The 20,645-nt window shown below is 42.0% G+C and overlaps 1 protein-coding gene across 7 annotated transcripts in view; it reads left to right on the forward strand.

Moving 5' to 3' along the window:
• The window catches only part of sema3c (sema domain, immunoglobulin domain (Ig), short basic domain, secreted, (semaphorin) 3C), a 296,068-nt gene that overhangs the window by 245,767 nt on the left and 29,656 nt on the right, over nucleotides 1–20,645 (forward strand). For all 7 annotated transcript variants that reach the window (XM_068059199.1, XM_068059194.1, XM_068059200.1 and 4 more), the window contains 6 exons: nucleotides 1,909–1,999; nucleotides 2,104–2,223; nucleotides 4,765–4,907; nucleotides 9,136–9,250; nucleotides 14,432–14,501; nucleotides 17,348–17,492. In XM_068059199.1, the coding sequence (XP_067915300.1) occupies nucleotides 1,909–1,999; nucleotides 2,104–2,223; nucleotides 4,765–4,907; nucleotides 9,136–9,250; nucleotides 14,432–14,501; nucleotides 17,348–17,492 (684 nt within the window). The remainder of the gene's footprint in view (nucleotides 1–1,908; nucleotides 2,000–2,103; nucleotides 2,224–4,764; nucleotides 4,908–9,135; nucleotides 9,251–14,431; nucleotides 14,502–17,347; nucleotides 17,493–20,645) is intronic.

Raw genomic sequence — 20,645 nt, forward strand, 5'->3', positions numbered from 1 at the left:
GTCTCTTAGAAACATCTCAAAGCACGTCATGTAATTAATTATTTGACGTGTAGTCACTGTTAGGTAGGGGAAAGCTGTTCATGGATCTGTGATGCAATGTTAACGAATTCTGAGGATATGACAGGAAACAATAGTTTCAGGGGACTACATACAAAATTGTGAAACCAGCTGCACCTTGCTTTTAAATAACATTTATTGCTGAATAGACTTTTGTTAGCTGCCTGTAAAAGTAACAACCTTTGTTCTTGAAAATGTTAACTGTGCTAAATACAAAGTTCCAACTTACCTAGCCAGTTTAAATTTTTTTCCCACATTTTTTAATGATGAGTACCAGCATTTCATGAAAACTGACCTCAACATCGTGGAGGGTTTTTTTCCCATTTGAATCCAATTTGTGACCCAATCCAACTATGTAATGTTACTGATTGTGCAAGAGAGACCATGGTCTATCATTGCATGGCCTAAGATTCACTTGGAAGAGCTGTTTCCAGTTTCTTATACTAAGCAGGAGTTAGATACAGAATCCATGTGGTATGAGAGATAAAAATGACATTTTTATTTACTTAGCTATTTAACCTAATGGGATGCTGAAAAAATAAAACACTTATCACAGATAATGTTAAGAATATGGAGTGTCGGCTGCCATGGGGTCAAATTGCATCATGCAAGCATTGTATACAGCGCTAGTAGAATGAGTAATTAAGATTTCACTGTACCTCCAGCCCAATAAACTAGAACACAACACTTTATGACTTCTACTACTTTTAAGATAACAATTGTTATTGGCTGCCTCAAGCCTGAGAATCTGGATTCCGGTAAGTGTTCTGGCAGTTCGGTGCACGAGCACCAAATGGGAATTGGCACCAGATTGCGGTAGCACCAAAAACAAGCAGATAAAGAGAAACAGTAGAATTTTTTAAAGCTTCTTCAGCACAGCAATAATAATTAGCATTTTAGAATACTGAGTTTTTCCACCTATGTATTTCTCCTTATAATTAGCCTCCCCTTAGAAAACAATGGTGGATTTTATCAGCTTGGAGTGCCTTTACCCAAAAGCACTCATTGAGCAGCAAACCTTTAAATATATATTGAAATTGGTGCGATAGTGGCACATATTCTGCATTCAGGTCAAGAGGCTGATTTTATGCATTAGTAGAAATTGGTCCTCAAGCATCCCAAACATGGACCAATTTAGGAAACCGATGTCCTGGTCCCAAAGGAGGTCTGACCCGATATTAGGTCGGACCATTTTTAGAATTAGAATTAGAATTAGAACATTACAGCGCAGTACAGGCCCTTTTTGAGGTGTCCCTGCGGTTACCTATCCAGGCATTAAGCCACTTCCATCGCCCAGTGTTGGATCAAACAGCTGTTTCAGGCTCCCAGGCAGAAATTGGTTTGAGATGAGCAGAGAAAGAGCAGGACCTGACTCGCTCTGTATTCTCCAGCGGCAGCAGCAGCTGCCAACTAAAGATGAGGTTTTATTTGCATTTTTACAAATAATTCCTATGGAGCCAAGAGGATGAGGAGTGCTCTCCAACTCCACATTACTCCTCGATCACACCGCTGCAGCCCCACCCCATCACCTCTTCATCCCTGCTCCACCACGACCCCACTGACCCCACCCCGCCAGGACATCTTTGAGCTGCTGCCTTGGGGAAAAGCAGCCCAAAATTAATCCATATCAAAAGGGCCCAGCTGCCTGTGGCGACACAATGGGCAACTTGCCTAAGTAATGTTAATGAAGCCTGAGGCCCAATTTCAGACCCAGAAGCAGGCCTCAAAGAATTTGTGCCCCTCACAGCCTGTACTTGTGTTCCACCTGCAACTTGCTTCAGCTAAGTGCATGTTACACATGTTTTAAACTTTAGCAATGCATCACCCTCACTGTACCTTTTTATTTTGCAGGATCAAATCTTTATGATAGAATCAAAGAATGAATCTGGAAAGGGCCGCTGCTCATTTAACCCTCAGGTTAACACAGTGTCCTTTATGATCAGTGAGTAGAATGGAGAAAATAAAACAACTGTTCCTATTTTTAAAATGTAATATTCAAATATGTTTTTATTGTATTATATTTATGATCTTTATGTCTCTCTCTAGATGAAGAATTATTTTCAGGAATGTACATAGACTTCATGGGCACTGACGCAGCAATATTTCGCAGTGTAACAAAAAGAAATAGCATAAGGACAGACCAGCATAACTCCAAGTGGCTAAGTGGTATGTGCCCTTAATTCGGACTCATCTGTATGATTAGATCACGGTAATTTTGGTCACAATGAACTAGTTTAGCTGAACGCAATGGCACTAACTCAACTGATAATGACATGTAATTCTTGCAAGCTTTTTGTCCCCCACTGAATTTAATGTCATGCCCTGTTTGAATTCTCAATTTCTGAGTCATGTGGTACAGAACTGCAACCAAGAAACCTCCATCGGGGGTCCACACTGCAAAAGTATAACTGTAAAGCAGGGGTATTATTAGTCAGAGTGTGTCTAATTTAGTAATTTTTGGTTATGAAACTAACAAATTTGTATATGGATTATTAAGAAAGATTACAAAATAACTGGCAGCTGAGAGTGATATTACTTCTTATGCAAGTGGAGTTACTAATCATTTCTGATGAATAGATTATATGGAATAACATTTTTATCACTAGTGTATTTTATACAGTGGGCTGGATTTTACCCCGCCCTTGGAGACAGGCTGGAAGGCGGGGAGGAGGTGGCATCGGGCAGCATGCCTGACGTTGGGCCTCCACCAATTATCCAAACATAGCCTAGGATAGTAGTAGTTTAAAGGGCAGTGAGGGGCAAGAGTTCCTAGAGTGTGTTCAAGAAAATTTCCTACAACAGTATGTTTCTAGTCCAACGAAAAAGAGGCACTGCTAGACCTGGTTCTTGAGAATGAGGTGAGCCAAGTGGATCATGTGTCAGTCGGAGAACATTTAGGGGACGGTGATCATTGTATCATAAGGTTTAGGCTGACTATGGAAAAGGACAAAGAACAATCCACAGTAAGAATTAACTGGGGGAAAGCCAACTTCACTGGGCTAAGAACCGATCTGGGATGAATAAATTGGAGACAAAGGTTGGCAGGAAGAACAGCAAAGGGCTACCTTCAAAGAAGAGAAAGTTCGGGCACAGTCAAGGTATGTTCCCTCAAAGGGGAAAGGTAGGATAAACAAATCCAGAGCTCCCTGAATGCCGAAAGAGGTAGAGATTAAGATAAAGAAGAAAAAGTGTACTTATGACTGATGCCAGGTAGAGAATACTATTGAGAACCAGGCTGAATGTAGAAAGTTCAGAGAGGAAATGAAAAAGCAAATAAGAGAAGCAAAGGGAAAGTATGATCAGAGACTGGCAGCTAACATAAAAGGAAATCCCAAAGTTTTCTATAGACATGTGAATAGTAAAAGGGTGGTAAACGGAGGCATGGAGCTGATTAGGGACCAACAAGGGGATTTGCGCATGGAGGCAGAGAGCATAGCTTTTGTATAAATGAATGGCTGCGTTTGCTGACAACGCAACCACTAGGTGGCGGAGTACTTACACATGCGCAAATGCAGGCTCTTCAACTGGAACGTCAATGTCTGTGATGTTCAGGCAGCAGCCAGGATTAAATATGGCGCTACTCAATTTATCACAGGAAATGCTTAGGGCTAGATCTTTCCAGCAAACTAACCTTACATTAAGTTGGACAGAAGCCCAGTAATATGCAATGTAGTTAGAGGGTACTAACTGTAATCCTCAGATCCATTTAATATTCCAATAATCCTATTAAATAAAAAAGGAATTTTATGAATGAATTTCCATTGGAAGATAGTGAATTGGCACCTCGACCGATGGTAAAGAAAATCAGGCGGAGTATAAAATGTACTGTCAATTCGTTATGTGATTCGTTTAAATGACTGACCAGGACTGATTTCACAGGAACGCTGCTACTAGCTCCCGCCCCACTGGCCGCTCTCCCCTTTGGCAAATCATTTTCTCCCCCTCCTCCCTACTGGCCCCTTCACCACCCCCCACCCCCCACCCCAACCCGCTCGTTCCAGACCTCGCTGCCTTCCCCCCCCACTTCCTTGGCCGATTGTTCCCCGCCCGACAGCGGGCAGTTAATCTCCTGCCCACCATTGAATTTGGTTGGGATCCGAAAGAGGGCTGAGGCGGTGTCACCCACCTCCCCACCCCACCCCTTGCCGGCCTCTTGCTGGGGCCCATGTCACTGAGATGAAATTCAGCCCAACATTTCAGCTTGGCTTATTTGGTAGTGCTTTTCACCTTTGAGTCAGAAGGGTGTAGGTTCAAGCCCCATTGCAGAAGGCAAGTACATAATGTAAGCTGATTTTTTTTAAATTTAAGTCTTTCAGGTAATTTTCATGTTCCACTATATAGAATTAACATAGAATAGTATTTATAGAATTTACAGCACAAAACAGGCCATTCAACCCATCAGATCTGTGCTAGTGTTTATGCTGCACACTAGCTTCTCCCACCCTACCTCTTCTCACCCTATCTGCATATCCTTCTATTTGGTTCTCCCTCATTTATTTGATTAGTTTCCCCTTAAATGCATCCACATACTTCCTGCTTTATTAATCTTGCTCATGTAACGATGGTCAAATCCCAACATGCCCTGAGGCTTTGAACTATCTATTGGATCACATTTCTGAATTTTGATTTGAATTGGAACTATCTTTAATGTTGGCTCAAAGATGTTCATCTCCTATTTGCTATGTCTTCCCTTCTCTCTGTTATTAGAGCCTGTATTTGTCGATGCTCAGATCATTCCTGATGGCACAGACCCAAATGATGCAAAATTGTACTTTTTCCTTCGGGAGAAGGTGACAGATGATAATGGTAATACCAAGCAAATTCACTCCAGGATTGCCAGAATATGTCCTGTAAGTAAGGCTCTTGACCATAGATTCCGACCTCATTATATTACTTGGCACGTTTTCTTGAGTATATATCTGACAGATTGCAGAGTCGTTGCAGAAATGAAGCTTGTCTTGTTTTGAAAAACTGAAATTCTGAAGCAGATTTCATTTTGCAATCAGAATCCATACCTCACTCACTATGAGTGTCAGTGTAAATTTGGTGGGGCAAGATTTCTGCCCATCCCATGTCTCAACCCTGACCCTGCTCATTTTCCTGGAGATTAGAATCATTTAAATAATTTGGTGGACTGCTGGCACTGTTTCAAGTGAGCTAGGCCAATCACCTGGGATCAGGAGAGAAAAAAGGTTGTTGTGTAGTTTGGCTAGTGCTGCCGCTGAAGTGCTGAAAATATTTTCATAGTTATGATTTCAAACCTCCTGCTTTGCCTGCCTCAAATGATCACTCTACACTCACACAAGACAAAGTGGCCTTTCTGTTTTTAAATCCATCCCTGTTGCCCATTGCAAATCTAGCTGCCTGGAACAAATCGCATTCCGAGAAGCCAAAGTTGCTAAGACGCCAATGATAGGAAATATATATTCCTGCTATTTCTGTCTCATTATTATACACCTGCACATATCAGAACAGATGTACTGTAAACCCTGTACCAATTCTGGCAGGGAATTGTGAAAATAACATTCGGCAATGGAGAGACAGCAGAATGGCTTCCAGGCTGATTTTCCTCCCCTGCCCACCCAGGTTACACAGGTGAACTGAGAAGGAAATTCAGCTCCATTATGTGCTAATAGCTGGTATCAAAACCATAAATGCGTCTGTCAAAATTTGTTCTTTCAACAGCAACATTCCATGTCTTTTCAGGTTAATGCACACTAATAATACTTACTGATTGGAAGGCATTACTGATCAGGAGAATGAGTGTGCCTTTTCTTATAAACCATTGAATGCACAAAATACAGAACTGTACTGAAGAACTGGATAGCATTCGTTATTCCAATATTCAGAAAAGAAGTGAGAAATTAACCATGAAATTATAGACCAGTTAGTCTAACATCTGTAATATGCAAACTTCTTAAGAACTCAATGAAGTGTATCAGCAGTCATTGAAAGAGTACAGTGGTTTTAAGGCATAGCCAGTATGAATGTAGAAGCAAATAAGTCAAACTTCACTAATTCACTGGGATTCTTCAAGTGTCTAAGCTAGTGAATGAGGGCTATCCAATGGATATAATGTCCAGAAACAAGTGAGAAGGAACGCCTTCAGGGAGTAGGTTTGATGGGCCAAATCTTGTTCTGTCTCCTCCTATATATATTCCTAATGTCACAGTACGCACCTTTCTTAAATAGTAGGTCAGATTCACAATCACAGTGTAAAAATGTATCTTAAAAAAGACAACTGAAATCTAAAGGCCTGGTATCCAGAATTTGCCAGCTACTTGATAGTTTTGAACATATATTCGTAATGGTTTTTTCAAGAAAAACTGCTAGTGAATATTGTTATGACCAAGGCGGCGGGAATGCACTGTTAATTCAGTCCCACTTTTCCACAGGTCACAACATATATTTAAATTTTCCCACTTACTAATATGTTCTATTTTTCCCACAATAGAACACATTAACCAGGTTTCTTTAATGAACAACAAAATTATCAGTTTATTATAGAACAAGTCCTAACTAGTAATGAAGTAAAACATGAACACACAGACCAAATTTTTTAAAGTCCCAACATTAAATTTTAAAGTCCCCTTTTTTACCTTAGCATCTCACACTCACGCACACACACACATAGATCAGAGCTCTGATACAGACAAAAAAACACCTGGGCAGATCACTTGCCCACCCCTGAAGAAAACAGTAGATGAGACATGCTGCACCAAAACTGGCACACACCGAGCACACGCAGACAGGCCACCGAGATCCGCCTCGAACAGTTCTCTTTAGGTGGCGCTGAGAAGCAATTCTAGCAGGCCCTCCTCATAGACAGAGACGTGTCAACACAGTGGACTTTACAGGGTCTTTTATGGAATTGCTGGAAAGCAAGCTGCGTTGTAATCTTTTCTCCTTACTTGACACTCCAGCAGACTTGACTTTTTATCCTCCCAGAAGGTTAAACACACACATGCTGACCAACAGCCAAAAGGCTTGTCAGTTTTCTGCCCATCCCAGGTGCTCTGCTACTACTGGGCTTGTCCAATCAAAGGGGCGCTTGTCACTTCCCTGCTCCTGTTACCAGGGTTTCTGTTCCAAGCCTAACCGGAGCCATGTGACAACCAGCAACGTTGTTGCCAATCTGACTCCTCAGTGTCCTCTTGATGGCTCTGTCTTTTTTGTTTAGAAATCCTGGTCCAACATTTATTCAGCTTAACTATAAATTCCTTTAATAAATATTTTAACAAAAAGCAGAATCACTTTCATAACAATATATATTACTGAAAAAAGAGTAGGGTTTCCAAAAGAATGTGATAAAGATCAGTTTTCAAAGTTTGCTGTGAGGTCACAATGCAAACCCAGCTCACATCTACAATAACTGCAGCAGTTTGGCACTCCTGCAACATAAACAAAGCTATTGCAGAAACTTTTGGCCTTGATTTTAACTCTGTGCAAGTGGGTGGGTTAAGAATGGTTTAAAATCAGGCCCTTTATCTTTGTTAGTGTTGTGCTAATTATGAGTATACCACAGGAGGAGTGTATTCCTGCTTGTCCAGAGGGGTGGTATGACCTTCATATAGTACCAAGAGAAAAAATCAATTGGAAAACTGCAAAAGACACCTTTTTATATGGGGATTAGTTGTTTTAAAAAATTCCACCAGGAAACCTTGGACAAAAACCAGGGCTCCCCAGGGAATCTCAAAGGCTGATCATCCTTTAGTTCAAGTTAGGAATGTTATGTGCTTGCAACATCCCTCATGGCCGTCTGAAGCTATCATAAAGGCTTATTCCTCACAAAATGAGTTTGCAAGGCCACAAGAGAACTGGAGAGTAGAGGAATTTGTTACATTCCAATCCCAACCAGAAGTTTAACTAGTCACTTGCTACTCTGCAAAGAGGTAGGTTGAAAATAAGCTGCAAGTGCCAAAATGTCATAGAATCAAATTGTGATGACGAAAATGTAAGTTTCAAACAGCCTTTTGACATTGTGGGGTTGAAATTAGTTAACAGCAATAGTGCAAAATAGACTCAAAGCAAATCACCAGCCCATTTTACACCACGCCTGGTTCTCTTGACCATGACTTCAAATTACTTTCTCAGATAGTCACATTAATATTGCAAGTATAACAAGCCTCTTTCGCATCTTCCTACAGTCTACCATTGACAATCATGCCTTCAGTCATCCTGATTCCCTCACTGTGGAATTCCCTCTGAAAATTCTTTCACCTTCTTCTTCTTTTGGCAGGATTGTGAGGCACATGTATATCTGTTCTTGAAGAGGCATTTATGATCATATTTAAATCAAATTTTGACAGTACAATTGGGACTCTGATTTAAATTTAACAGCTGCCAGCCAGGTTTCCCAGGGTTCAGAAAACCCGTCAGTAAAAGGGAGACAAGGGTTTCTGACACACTCAAGAAGATAAGTGCTTTTTTAGGACAGTTTCTGGGCCAGGATGAGCAGGAGAGTTCTTTCTGGCCCCTGAAAACATTCTGCCTCCCTTCTGCCAATCGCAGCCTCTTTTTCCACCCTTGCCTCGAACGCAGACCTGCTCGCCAAACCTAGGCCTGATCTTCGGCCTGCTCTGTGATCATAATTGCCATGGACCACCCCACAGGTTACCACCTGCGGCCTCCTGCAGCTTCTTTTCCTACCCAGCAGCCTGTCAGTCTGTCAATCCAGCCAGTTGCCAGGCGGATAAAAGCAAAAAAAAAAATTATAATGACGTCCTGCCGCTAAATTTGGCCAATGTTTTTTGTTGCCATCTAATGGGATCTCTGCAATGTACCAATCCAATGCTATGCTTTTAAGTAAGTTCTTAATGGAAAACCTAATTTGAATGTTCCATACTGCAGCTTGAATTAAAGCTAATATGCACAATTAAAAAAATTTGACAAACAGTTGTATAAAGTATTTTTAAAACCAGCAGCATGTCATTTAAACCTGTGTGGTTGTGAAGTTGTGCGAACAATTAACTGTGAGTCACGGGCCATGGAACAAGTGTTAAAACTGTTTCTACTCCCACAGATGTTTTAATGTCTTCCTTCACTATAGATTTACTATGAATTTCCTTTACTGTCTAGAATGACATAGGAGGTAAACGCAGTCTAGTTAACAAATGGACAACATTCTTAAAGGCCCGTTTGGTATGTTCAGTGATAGATGATGATGGCACTGAAACTCACTTTGATGAATTGCGTAAGTGAACAATTTTATAACCTTATCTTGTATATCTTGTGGTTTATTAATAAATCTATTATAATCGGAAAGATGGAAGAAAGAAAGGAGTTGCCTTTTTTACGTGCTTTTTTGAACGGAAGAAATAGGAGTAGGAATGGACCATATAGCCCCTTAAACCTGCTCCGCCATTCAATATGATCATGGCTGATACTCAGCCTCAACTCCACTTTCCCACCCATTCCCTATAACTCTTGATACCCTGAGGGAACAAAGATCTATCTCGGCCTTAAGTATACTCAACGATGGAACATTCACAACCCTCTGGAGTAGATAATTCCAAAGATTCACAACCCTCTGAGTGAACAGTCTTCTCATGTCAGTCCTAAATGATTAACTCCTTATCCTGAGACCGTGCCCTCATGTTCTAGATTTCCCAGGCAGGTGAAACAACCTCTGAATGGCTACCCTGTCAAGTCCCTTCAGCATCTTTTATATTTCAATGGAATCACCTATCCTTCTTCCAAAATCCAGAGAGTATAGGCCCAATTTACTCAACCTCTCATCCCAGGACAACCCTCTCATCCCAGGAACCAATCAAGTGAACCTTCACTGTACCACCTCAAAGGAAAGTATATCCTTATTCTTGTACTCCAATCCCCTTGCAATAAAGGCCAACATGCCATTTTCCTTCTTAATTGCTTGCTGTACCTGCATGCTAACTTTCTGTGCTCCTTGTACGAGTACATCCAAGACTCTTAGAATATCAACATTTTGAAGTTTCACTCCTTTAAAAAAATTCTGCTTTCTATTCTAACTACCAAAGTGAATATCCCCACACTTCCCCACATCATACTCCATCTGCCACCTTGTTGCCCACACACTTAACCTGTCCATATCTCTTTCTAGCCTATTTGTGTCCTCCTCACGGCTTACATTCCCACCTACCTTTGTAGCATCAACAAACCTGGATACATTACACTCTGTCTCTTCATCTAAGTCATTACTGTAAATTGTAAATAGCTGAGGCCCCAACATTGATCTTGTGGCACTCCATTAGTTACAGTCTGCCAACATAAACATGTCCTGTTTATCTCTACTCTCTGCTTCCTGTCCATAATCAATCCTCCATCCGTCCTAATATATTACCTCCAATTCCATGTCTGCTTATCTTGCATATTAACCTTTTGTGTGGCACCTTATCAAATGCCTTTTGGACATCCAAGTATACGACATCTACTGGCTCCCCTTTATCTACCCTACTAGTTACATCCTCAAAAAACAGTAACAAGAAATACTGTCAAACATGATTTGCCTTTGGTAAAATATTGTTGACGCTGTCTGATTATACTATAATTTTCTAAGTGAATTTTTAAGACTTCCTTAATAATAGATTCCAGCATTTTTCTGACAACTGATGTTAGACTAACTGGTCTATAGTTCTCTGTTTTCTCTCTCTCTCCTTTCTTGAATAACAGTGTTACATCTGCTAACTTCCAAACAGCTAGGACTGTTCTTGAATCTAGGGAATTTTGGAAAATCATAACCACTGCATCCACTATCTCTGCAGCTACCTTTTTTAGAATCCTAGGATATAGGCCATCAGGTCTTGGGGATCTTTTGGCTTTTAGTCCCTTAAATTTCTGCAATGCTTCTTTTCTGCTGATATTAATTACCTTAAGTTATTAGACTCTTGGTTACCCTCTATTTCTGGTATGTAATTTGTGTCTTCTACTGTGAAGGCACAAAGTGCTGGATTTTGTGTCGGGGGGGGTGGGGGGGTGGGGGTGGTCTCCCAGCGCCAGGCCAAGAAGGCGGGGGAGCTCTTCCTCAGCCTTTCCGTGGCCCCTGGAGTGATCCTCCATTGTTTTGATCGTCTAAGTGTCCAACGCCAGGATCCCCATCACTTTTTAAAGATGGGAATCCTGCCTCCAAGAGCTGCCAGCCAATCACAGGGCCAGCAGCTCAGCAGTATCGGCAGTGCCACCAGGAGCACTGGCCACTGCTAGTATTGCAGAGGCCTTGGACCCAGGCCCAGCACTGGAAACCCAGACCCAAGGTGAGTGAAGCGGGGTCACATGGGCCAGTCCAGATGGCCCTAGTGAGGGGGTTGGGGGATGGCCGTAAAGCCCAGGGGGAAGGGGGGTTTTGGGAGGTGCATTGCTTCCTAGCTGGGCCTCCATGGGCCACAGATTGCCCCGCACCAGGCCCACAGGGAGGGTGCCGCATTTTACAAGGCTCCCATCCCGCATGGTAGAAGCACCAGCGCCCCCACCCCCATCCCCCTTTCCCCCCCTTCCCCCCGCCCCCATGCTGCTGGTTTGATCCCAGGGGTGGTGGGAAGAGGTCCTTATGTGGCCATTCATTGGCCTATCCTGGCCCCAGCAAGATCACTTAGCGAAGGAGCGGCGGCAGGCCCTCTGACCCCTGCCTCTGACCTCGCCTTATGGGGCCCATGATATCCAGCTCAAAATATTTATTCAAAATCTCTGCCATTTCCTCATTCACCACAATACTTTTTCCTGTCTCTGCCTTTATGGAACCAAACTTTTACTTTAGTTATTCTCCTTTTTGTATATTTGTAAAAGCACTTACAATCTATTTTTATATTCCTGGTTTCTCTCATTCTATTTTTTTTTCTTTTCTATCAACTTTTTGGTTGTCATTTGCTGGTTTCTAAAACTCTCCCAATCCTCAGGCTTACTAGTATTCTTCACAACATTATAAGCCTCTTATTTTAATCCAGTACTATCCTTAACTTCCCTAGTAAGCCAAGGATTGATCTTTCTTGCTGAGTTTTTGATTTTTAATGGAATGTATTTTTGAGTATTGCTGAAAATAGAGACATTTTGTCGAAGCTTTTCATCTTGCACTCATCAGGACAATTCACAAGAATACCAATGTAAGGGAAACGACAAATTTATACTGTAAGAAAAGAGAGTGCTGATTGGTTGGCAAGTAGACTCTGATTTGTAGAACCACAGCTTGACTCTGATTGTTCAAGGCATTGCCCTGAGGAATAAACTAGCGAATGGCTGTCACTTATTTTGTTTAGCTGTAACAGGTGTAATGTGTGTACATGTTCTTTCTATCTGCAAAGAACAGGGCCCTGTGTATTAATGTGTAGCTTCCAGTACGCGCAAATGCACCACACTGCGAGCCGGACTGACAATCTTAAATTAGTTGTCAGCGTAATTCTTAGCACACTGAGGATTATTTAGCAAATGTTGTCCAATCGCGGAATCACATCTATTGTTGGATATTGAGTTTTGAGATTTGCAAGCATGGGCTGGTTGGGTATGGCCTGTACCTTGCCCGTTGTGAACAGCAGAAGGGACATGTTGTTTGATACGATTCGCCAGTCTTTGGGACATACGGCCTATATATCTAGCATCACACTGGCATTGAAATTCATATATCGCTGGTTCATTCCTCAGGGCAATGGCTTGACCAATCAGAGTCAAGCTGCTTGGTTTAAATTTCAAGCAAAGCTTGACAGTTTACTGTCAATCACGATAAACTGGTGCATTCTCCATGGCAATGCCTCTACCAATCCACTTGCCAACCAATCAGCACTCTCTTCTCTTAACAGTATAAATTTGTTGTTTCCCTTACATTCTTGCGGATTGTCCTGATGAGTGCAAGACAAAAAGCTTTGACAAAATGTCCCTATTTTCAGCAATGTCCACGTTCTGTACTATCAAATGACTATTTGAATATATTTTTGTTGAACATTTTGAGTCGTTTCTTTAAATGTTACCCACTGTTTATTTACCACCATGCCTTTTAGCCTATTTACCCAAACAACCTTAGCCAGATTTCCCTGATAACTATGTAATTGGCTTTGTTAAAGTTTAAGATTCTTATTTGGGACTGGAGTATGTCACTCTTAAACTTAATATGGAATTCAGTTGTATTATGATCGCGTTTTTACCAGAGGGATTTTTACTATGAGATTACTAATTAAAGCTTGCTCATTGCACAATACTATATCTAAAATAGCTTTATCCCTAGTTGGTTCCACAATGTATTATTCATGTAAGCGTTCTACAAACTCCTCTTCCAGACTATCTTTGCCAATTTGAATTTTCCCGTCTACATGAAGATTTAAGCACCCCATTGCCTTTGTTATAAGATCCTCGCTTATTTCTTGCTTATTGCTGTGTCTAATGGTATAACTGCTGTTAGGTAACTCTCCCCCCTTCCTGACGCCCGCAATGTCTGCAGCTTGGACTCCAGCTCAACACAGTTCTGTGGTGCAGTTCAAATATAGAAATGGAACTGGATGTTTTCTTAAGCTGTGTGGTGTCCATTTATGTCTTCAGGTGAGACAGGTTAGAGCTGACAGTAGTTAAGAGCTAGGAAAAGGCCATTGTCATCCATCTGGTAGGTCACAAAGTTCAAGAAATATCATAGTTTATTCCTTAATTGCTTCTTTTGACAAAAACATGCCCACCTCCTCTTTGAATTTGCTGAAACTAACCCCACCACCATCTCCCTTGACAGCCTGTTTCACACACTAACTGCGCTCTGCATGAAGTCGTTACATCTAAACTGTCAATTTCACCTTCCATCTTCTGAGCTGTTACTGGCCAGCAATCCCTTCCCTACCCATCTTTTCCTTTATATAAAGACAGTTCAATTACTGGACTGTAATGTTGGGTGAGATGGCTTCTGAAACATTCACAATTTTTCTGCTGATGAATTCAGTTCCCATTTTTCAGAGCCCAAACATGCAGTATAACATGCCATGACACAGGATGTAGCTATGATCTGTGTTGATCTCACACTGCTTTAGGTTGGTTGTGATGGGTGCTTCTTTAAAACAACCTTGAATGTAGGATTTCTAATTACAAACCTTATCCTTTGTTAGCAATCTTGTTAACTTATATTTTACTTTTCTATTTTGGAAACCTGTTAAGTTGGGATGATGAAAATTATTGAATGAGGAAAAATCCTTCCATTGCTGCTAAATGTGTGTTCTCTGTACAAATATAAAAGTTTTCACCTTTGGCACAATGCAGTGCGGCTCTACAAGTTTAATAACAGGAGCCTTGTATGTTATGAAAAAACAATCCAACTATTCAGATCCTTTCCTTCCACTTCAGTCCTAGGATTTATCAGTTTGAACACTGCGGAATCCCAGATGGGAATGTTTTCAGAATCAACAAATGTCTAATCATTACATTTATTTTCTCTCAGAGGATGTAATTTTATTAGAAACAGAAAATCCCCAAAACCTCCTTGTTTATGGACTGTTCACCTCTTCAAGGTAAGGTACAATTCCAATGTTTGCATCTCATTTTCTATGACCAGTTTTTATTCTGAAGAACCTTTTAATGCATTTCATTTAAAAGAAAGCATTTATTTCATCATGTTTAATACAGGGATCACTAGTAAAATACTTCAAATACAAGGCAGCAGCTGACCGGAACACAGAATTTTAAAAATAAAAATGGGTTGGCTTCTGCAACACCTTGTTTGCTGTTGAACAATAGAAATAAGAATCACTTGTTGTGTTAACCAAATCTCAGTCATGTTCTTTATACTTGAATGAAAATAAGCTTGAGAGAGATTTTTGCAGTCATGCCACATCCAGTCGCCAATGGTGGTGGACAATTAAGCTGCTAACCAGAGGAGGAGGCTCCACAAACATGCCTTACAACCTCTGTATGATTGTATGATCCCCATCCTCAATGATGGCAGAATCCAGCATGTCAGTGCAAAAGACAAGGCTGAAACGTTTGCAACCACCTTCAGCCAGAAGTGTCGAGTGGATGATCCATCTCGGCCTCCCCGGGAGCTCCCAGGTATCACAGATGCTGGTCTTCAGCCAATTCAATACACTCCACATGATATTGAGAAATGGCTAAAGGCACTGGGACTGGATACAGCAAAGGCTCTGGGCCCTGACAACATCCCAGCTGTAGTACTGAAGACTTGTACTGCAGAACTAGCCATGCCCTTAGCCAAGCTGTTCCAGTACTGCTACAACACCAGCATTTATCCACCAACATGGAAAATTGCACAGGTATGTCCTGTCCACAAAAAGCAGAACAAATCCAATCTGGCCAGTTACCACCCCATCAGTCTACTCTAAATCATCAACAAAGTAACGGAAGGTGTTGTTGACAATTCTATCAAGCAGCACTTACTCACCAATAACTTGCTCACTGATCCTCAGTTTGGGTTCTGCCAGGGCCACTTGACTCCAGACCTCATTACAGCCTTAGTCCAAATATGAACAAAAGAGCTGAATTCAAGAGGTGAGGGGAGAGTGACTGCCCTTAACATCAGGTCAGGCATTGACCAAGTGTGGCATTAAGGAACCCTAGCAAAATTAGAAACAGGAGCAGGAGTAGGCCATTCGGCTCTTCGAGCCTGCTCCGCAATTCATTATGATCATGGCTGATCATCTAACTCAGTAACCTGTTCCCGCTTTCGCCCCATACCTTTTGATCCCTTTAGACCCAAGAGCTATCGCTAACTCCTTCTTGAAAACATACAATGTTTTGGCCTCAAATGCTTTCTGTGGGAGCAAATTCCACAGGCTCTCCAGTCACTGGGTGAAGAAATTTCTCCTCATCTCAGTCCTGAAAGATCTACCCCGTATCCTGAGACTATGATCCCTGGTTCTGGACTCCCCCACCATTGGGAACATCCTTCCTGCATCTACCCTGTCAAGACCTGTTAGAATTTTATAGGTTCCTATGAGATCCCCCCTCACTATTCTGAACTCCAACGAATATAATCCTAACCGACTCAATCTCTCCTCATATGTCAGTCCCACCATCCCAGGAATCAGTCTGGTAAACCTTCACTGCACTCCCTCTATAGCAAGAACATCCTTCCTCAGATAAGGAGACCAAAACTGCACACAATATTCCAGGTGTGGCTTCACCAAAGCCCTGTATAATCGCAGCAAGACATCCCTGTTTCTGTACTCGAATCCTCTCGCCATGAAGGCCAACATACCGTTTGCCTTTTTTACCCCCTGTTGCACCTGCATGCTTACCTTCTGCGACTGGTGTACGAGAACACCCAGGTCTCGCTGCATAGTCCCCTCTCTCAGTTTATAGCCGCTCAGATAATAATCTGCCTTCCTGTTTTTGCTACCAAAGTGGATAACCTCACATTTATCCACATTATACTGCATCTGCCATACATAGCCCACTCACTCAACTTGTCCAAATCACCCTGAAGCCTCTCTGCATCCTCTTCTCAACTCACCCTCTCACCCAGTTTGACACTATCCAGGACAAAGCAGCCCACTTGATCGACACCCCATTTACCACTTCAACATACATTCCCTTCACCACTGGCACACAGTGGCAGCAGTGTGTACCATTTACAAGATGCACGGAAGAAATTCACCGAGGCTCCATTGACAGCATCTTCCAAACCCATGACCTCCTCCATCTAGAAGGACGAGGGCAGCAGACATTTGGGAACACCATCGCCCGCAAGTTCCCCTCCAAGTCACACACACTTGGAACTATATCGCCGATCCTTCGCTGTCACTGGCTTAGAATCCTAGAACTCCCTCCCTAACAGCACTGTTGGTGTACCTACACCACATGGACGATAGCGGTTCAAGAAGGTGGCTCACCACCAACTTCTCAAGGGCAATTAGGGATGAACAATAACTGCTGGCCTTGCCAGCGATGCGATACATCCCACAAAAGAATTTTTAAAATAGGGTATTAGCACTAAAGAATGGGATGCTTTTACATTTTTGGATTCATTGCCACCATCAAGCAGTCCAAGTCTATGTATAAAATAAGCAGTACTGAGTAAAGTCCCTTTTATTCTACGGTATCATTACATTCAAATAGAACCTCAGCAGAAGCCAATAAATGTTTCCATTTCTCATGAGTTGAGAGAAAGCTTGTTTGTAATATCAATAATACTCTTTTGGTCTCCTTTTTTCTCTAATTCTCTTTTTTCTCACAAAGCTTACTTCTTCATTTATATTGACATTATTTTAATATTTGATAGAAATATAAAGGTTACTATCTCAGTCTGATATTGAATAAGTGCTGAACAAATAAAAATTATACATTCCCTCTCTTATAACATTCATCACCACTAACTATGCATTTCCCTTTGTCCCCATAGCTCAATATTTAAAGGTTCAGCTGTGTGTGTTTATAACATGCTTGACATTCACACTGTATTCAATGGACCATTTGCTCACAAGGAAGGGCCAAATCATCAATATGTTCCATACCAAGGCAGGATTCCATATCCAAGGCCTGGCACAGTAAGTAATAGAAGTCTCCTATATATTGACTTAGCTTGCTTAATAATGCACTCAATTTTAGAAATTATATTCTAACCTAAAGGTGTCACTTGGCACAATGGTAGCACTCTCCCCTCCGAGTCATTGATTATGGTTTCAAACATCAGTCCAGACACTTAAACATTTAATCGAGACTGGCATTTCAGTGCAACACCAAGTTGGTGCTGCACTGCTGAAGGTGCTACTGGCTAGATGAAACATTAAAAACACTGAATCCTTTCACTTTTAATTTGTATTTTTAGATAGCAAAGTAAATGATTGTGATTGGATTAAGATAGAAGCTCTAATAAAGATAAACAAACTTTTTAAAAAAGAAAAAAATAACAGTATGTAATTTTGTTTTATCATTATGGAGAAATTTGACATTCCCTAAATATAAAATTAGCTTTTCAGGGCCAGTGAGGGTGTTTAGCAGTAATTAATGAAGTTAATATACCATTAAAAACTCAGTTACCCCTTATTCATCAAGGTATATCCTTTTCAAATGCTAGTTAGGCCACAGCTGAAGTATTGCTTACAGTTCTGGTCACCACATTACAGGAAAGACATAATTGCTCTGGAGAGAGTACAGAGGAGATTTACAAGAAAGTTACCAGGGCTTGAAAGTTGCAGCTATGAGGAAAGATTGGATAGGCTAGGGTTGTTTTCCCTGGAACAGAGGAGGCTGAGGGGTGACTTAATTGTGGTGTACAAAATTATGAGGGGCCTAGATAGTGTAGACAGGAAGAACCTGTTTCCCCTTGCAGAGAGGTCAATTATCAGGGGGCACAGATTTAAGGTGATTGGTAGAAGGATTGGAGGGGACATGAGAAAAAACCTTTTCAGCCAGATGGTGGTGGGTGTCTGGAATTCACTGCCAGGAATGGTGGTGGAGGCAGAAACCCTCAGTTCTTTTAAAAGGTACCTGGACATACACCTGAAGTGCTGTAACCTGCAAGGCTATGGACCAGGTGCTGGAAAGTGAGATTAGATTGGGCGGCTAGTTTGTTCGGCCGGTGCCTACACGACGGGCTGAATGGCCTCCTTCTGTGCCGTACTTTTTCTTTGGTTCTATGGTTCAAAGGGTTTTACAGCAAGACTAACAGCGTAAGAGTGGAAGTTCTTGTCAATTCCATTGATTGTGGTCTGGAGTTGCCTTAACAGTGCACCCTCCAGTGAAGCGCTGAATCACTGACAGCAACTTCTGAATTTCCACATTATTCTGTGCCTGTGTGGACTCCAGAAATTGCTGTCAGTTTCAATGGAGTAGTGGCAATGAACGCTGACAGTCTCGCTGTCGGTACCACTGCAAGATCCAGGCCTTAGATTTCTTGGGCTGTCAGCATTGCTGATCAATCTATAGCTACAATTACATGCATTATCGATCACACCAAGTTATCCAAAGCCCAACCTGAGCATTCTCAATTCATGAACATCTAAATAGATGTTTACTCAACCCCCCAGGATCAGTTTGAACTCTGAATCAATCCTTGACACTCGGCTGTAATAATTGATACAGGCAATCTCAGTAAATCCAAAAATCATTGAAGCAGTTGCTAAATATTGTTCTTGGCAAAAACCAAAGAAAGGATGTATTAAGAACTGACTGTTAGGTCTGAGAGCATTCAAAATGTCAATCCCACCTTGGCTATTGTTTTAATAATGTATTTAAAATTGTTATTCAATAGGAACTTTGAACCAGCAAAAAGTCTGCAGCTGAGGCACATTTTTGCTTTTTCTACTAGCTTTGGCTCCAATAACAATGAGTAATATCTAGATTTATGTTTGACAGGTAATTGAATCAATCCAAATTGAGTGGAGTTAAAATACTTGTGTTGCCCTCTTCCTTCAGCTGGTGTTTGGAATTCCTGATATCCAATCAGGGTAAAGTACACCTGAACATGTAATCCTAAAGTATACTCATTAACATAATATATCCATTAACTTCCAGCCAATATGTAAATATTCCTAAAGGTACTCTTTGTTTTATTTAACAAACAGAAATATTTCAGGTTTTAAAGTTACAATCTTGAAGTAATATCACCTAGACATAAGGCTGAATTTTAAACAATTCTTGACATCGAGATCTGTGCCGGGATAGGGGGGGCGCCTGAAGATGGCTCTGGATGAAGCCCGTCACGGACCTCAACGCTAGCAGGGCCCAGCCCAATCCTCCCGGCGGCAGCGAGGCACCATGGCGGCCCCCACCCCTGGCCGCTTGGTAATGGGCCCACAATCACCATAATCAAATTATTAAAATGAATGCATTTCCATATACTTACCTCAGAGCTTGAGGGTCCGCCACAATCTTCAGCTCAGCGACTGGCATTCCCGCGCTGTCAGATCCCCTTGCGGGGAAACGAGGCGCCGCACTGGTGGGGAAGAGGGAGGAGGTAAATTTATCAGTGCGGTTGTGGGAGGGTGTCAAATAAACATCATGGGTGTAGGGGAGTGTGGGAAGGGTTGTACTTTAAACTTTGTGCAGTTTGCAGGGGGAAGGTCAGATGTTAAAGGTAAGTGTTTGGGGGGAAGGGCAAATAATTAATGTAATTGTTATTGGGGGGGTGGGAAAAGGGCAAAATAAATGTATTTATTTTATTTTGTTGAATATGTCTTTAAATATTTAAAAATGGCTTCATCGCCTGTGCACAAGTGGCATGGTCAAAACATGAGTGACTACTGCCCAGCAGCAATGGGCAGCCAATTAGGTCCAGTAAGGGCCCAATTGGAAACAAGTTGATGATGGCACCAGGATCTTCCTGACGTTGGAGCGCGCCCCCTTCCCCCAATCCCTGCTGAGTGCTGAGCTCAGCAGGTCCTTTGAGGTAGCCTCCCAGTGGCAGGCCAGGAAGCCATCAGAGCCAGAGGCTGCATGCCCCAATGAAGGAACAACCGGGATGAAAGACTGCGGCCATGGCCTAAACCAATCTTGTGTCCCCGTCCAATGGCCCGACCAGCTGTGGGCCTGTTTATTCTCAGATTTGCAGAAGGCATCTGAGACCGCCTGCATGTTGAGGCACCATCCTGATCACCATTCTACCTCAGGACTCTCCTGATGGAGCTGCCGGCCATCCTGTGCTGCGGGCATGCTGATTGGATCTCCAGACGCTGGAACCTGGCTGCCATTCCTAATTG

Source organism: Heterodontus francisci, chromosome 27, assembly GCF_036365525.1.
Source record: "Heterodontus francisci isolate sHetFra1 chromosome 27, sHetFra1.hap1, whole genome shotgun sequence".
Classification (NCBI taxonomy): domain Eukaryota; kingdom Metazoa; phylum Chordata; class Chondrichthyes; order Heterodontiformes; family Heterodontidae; genus Heterodontus; species Heterodontus francisci.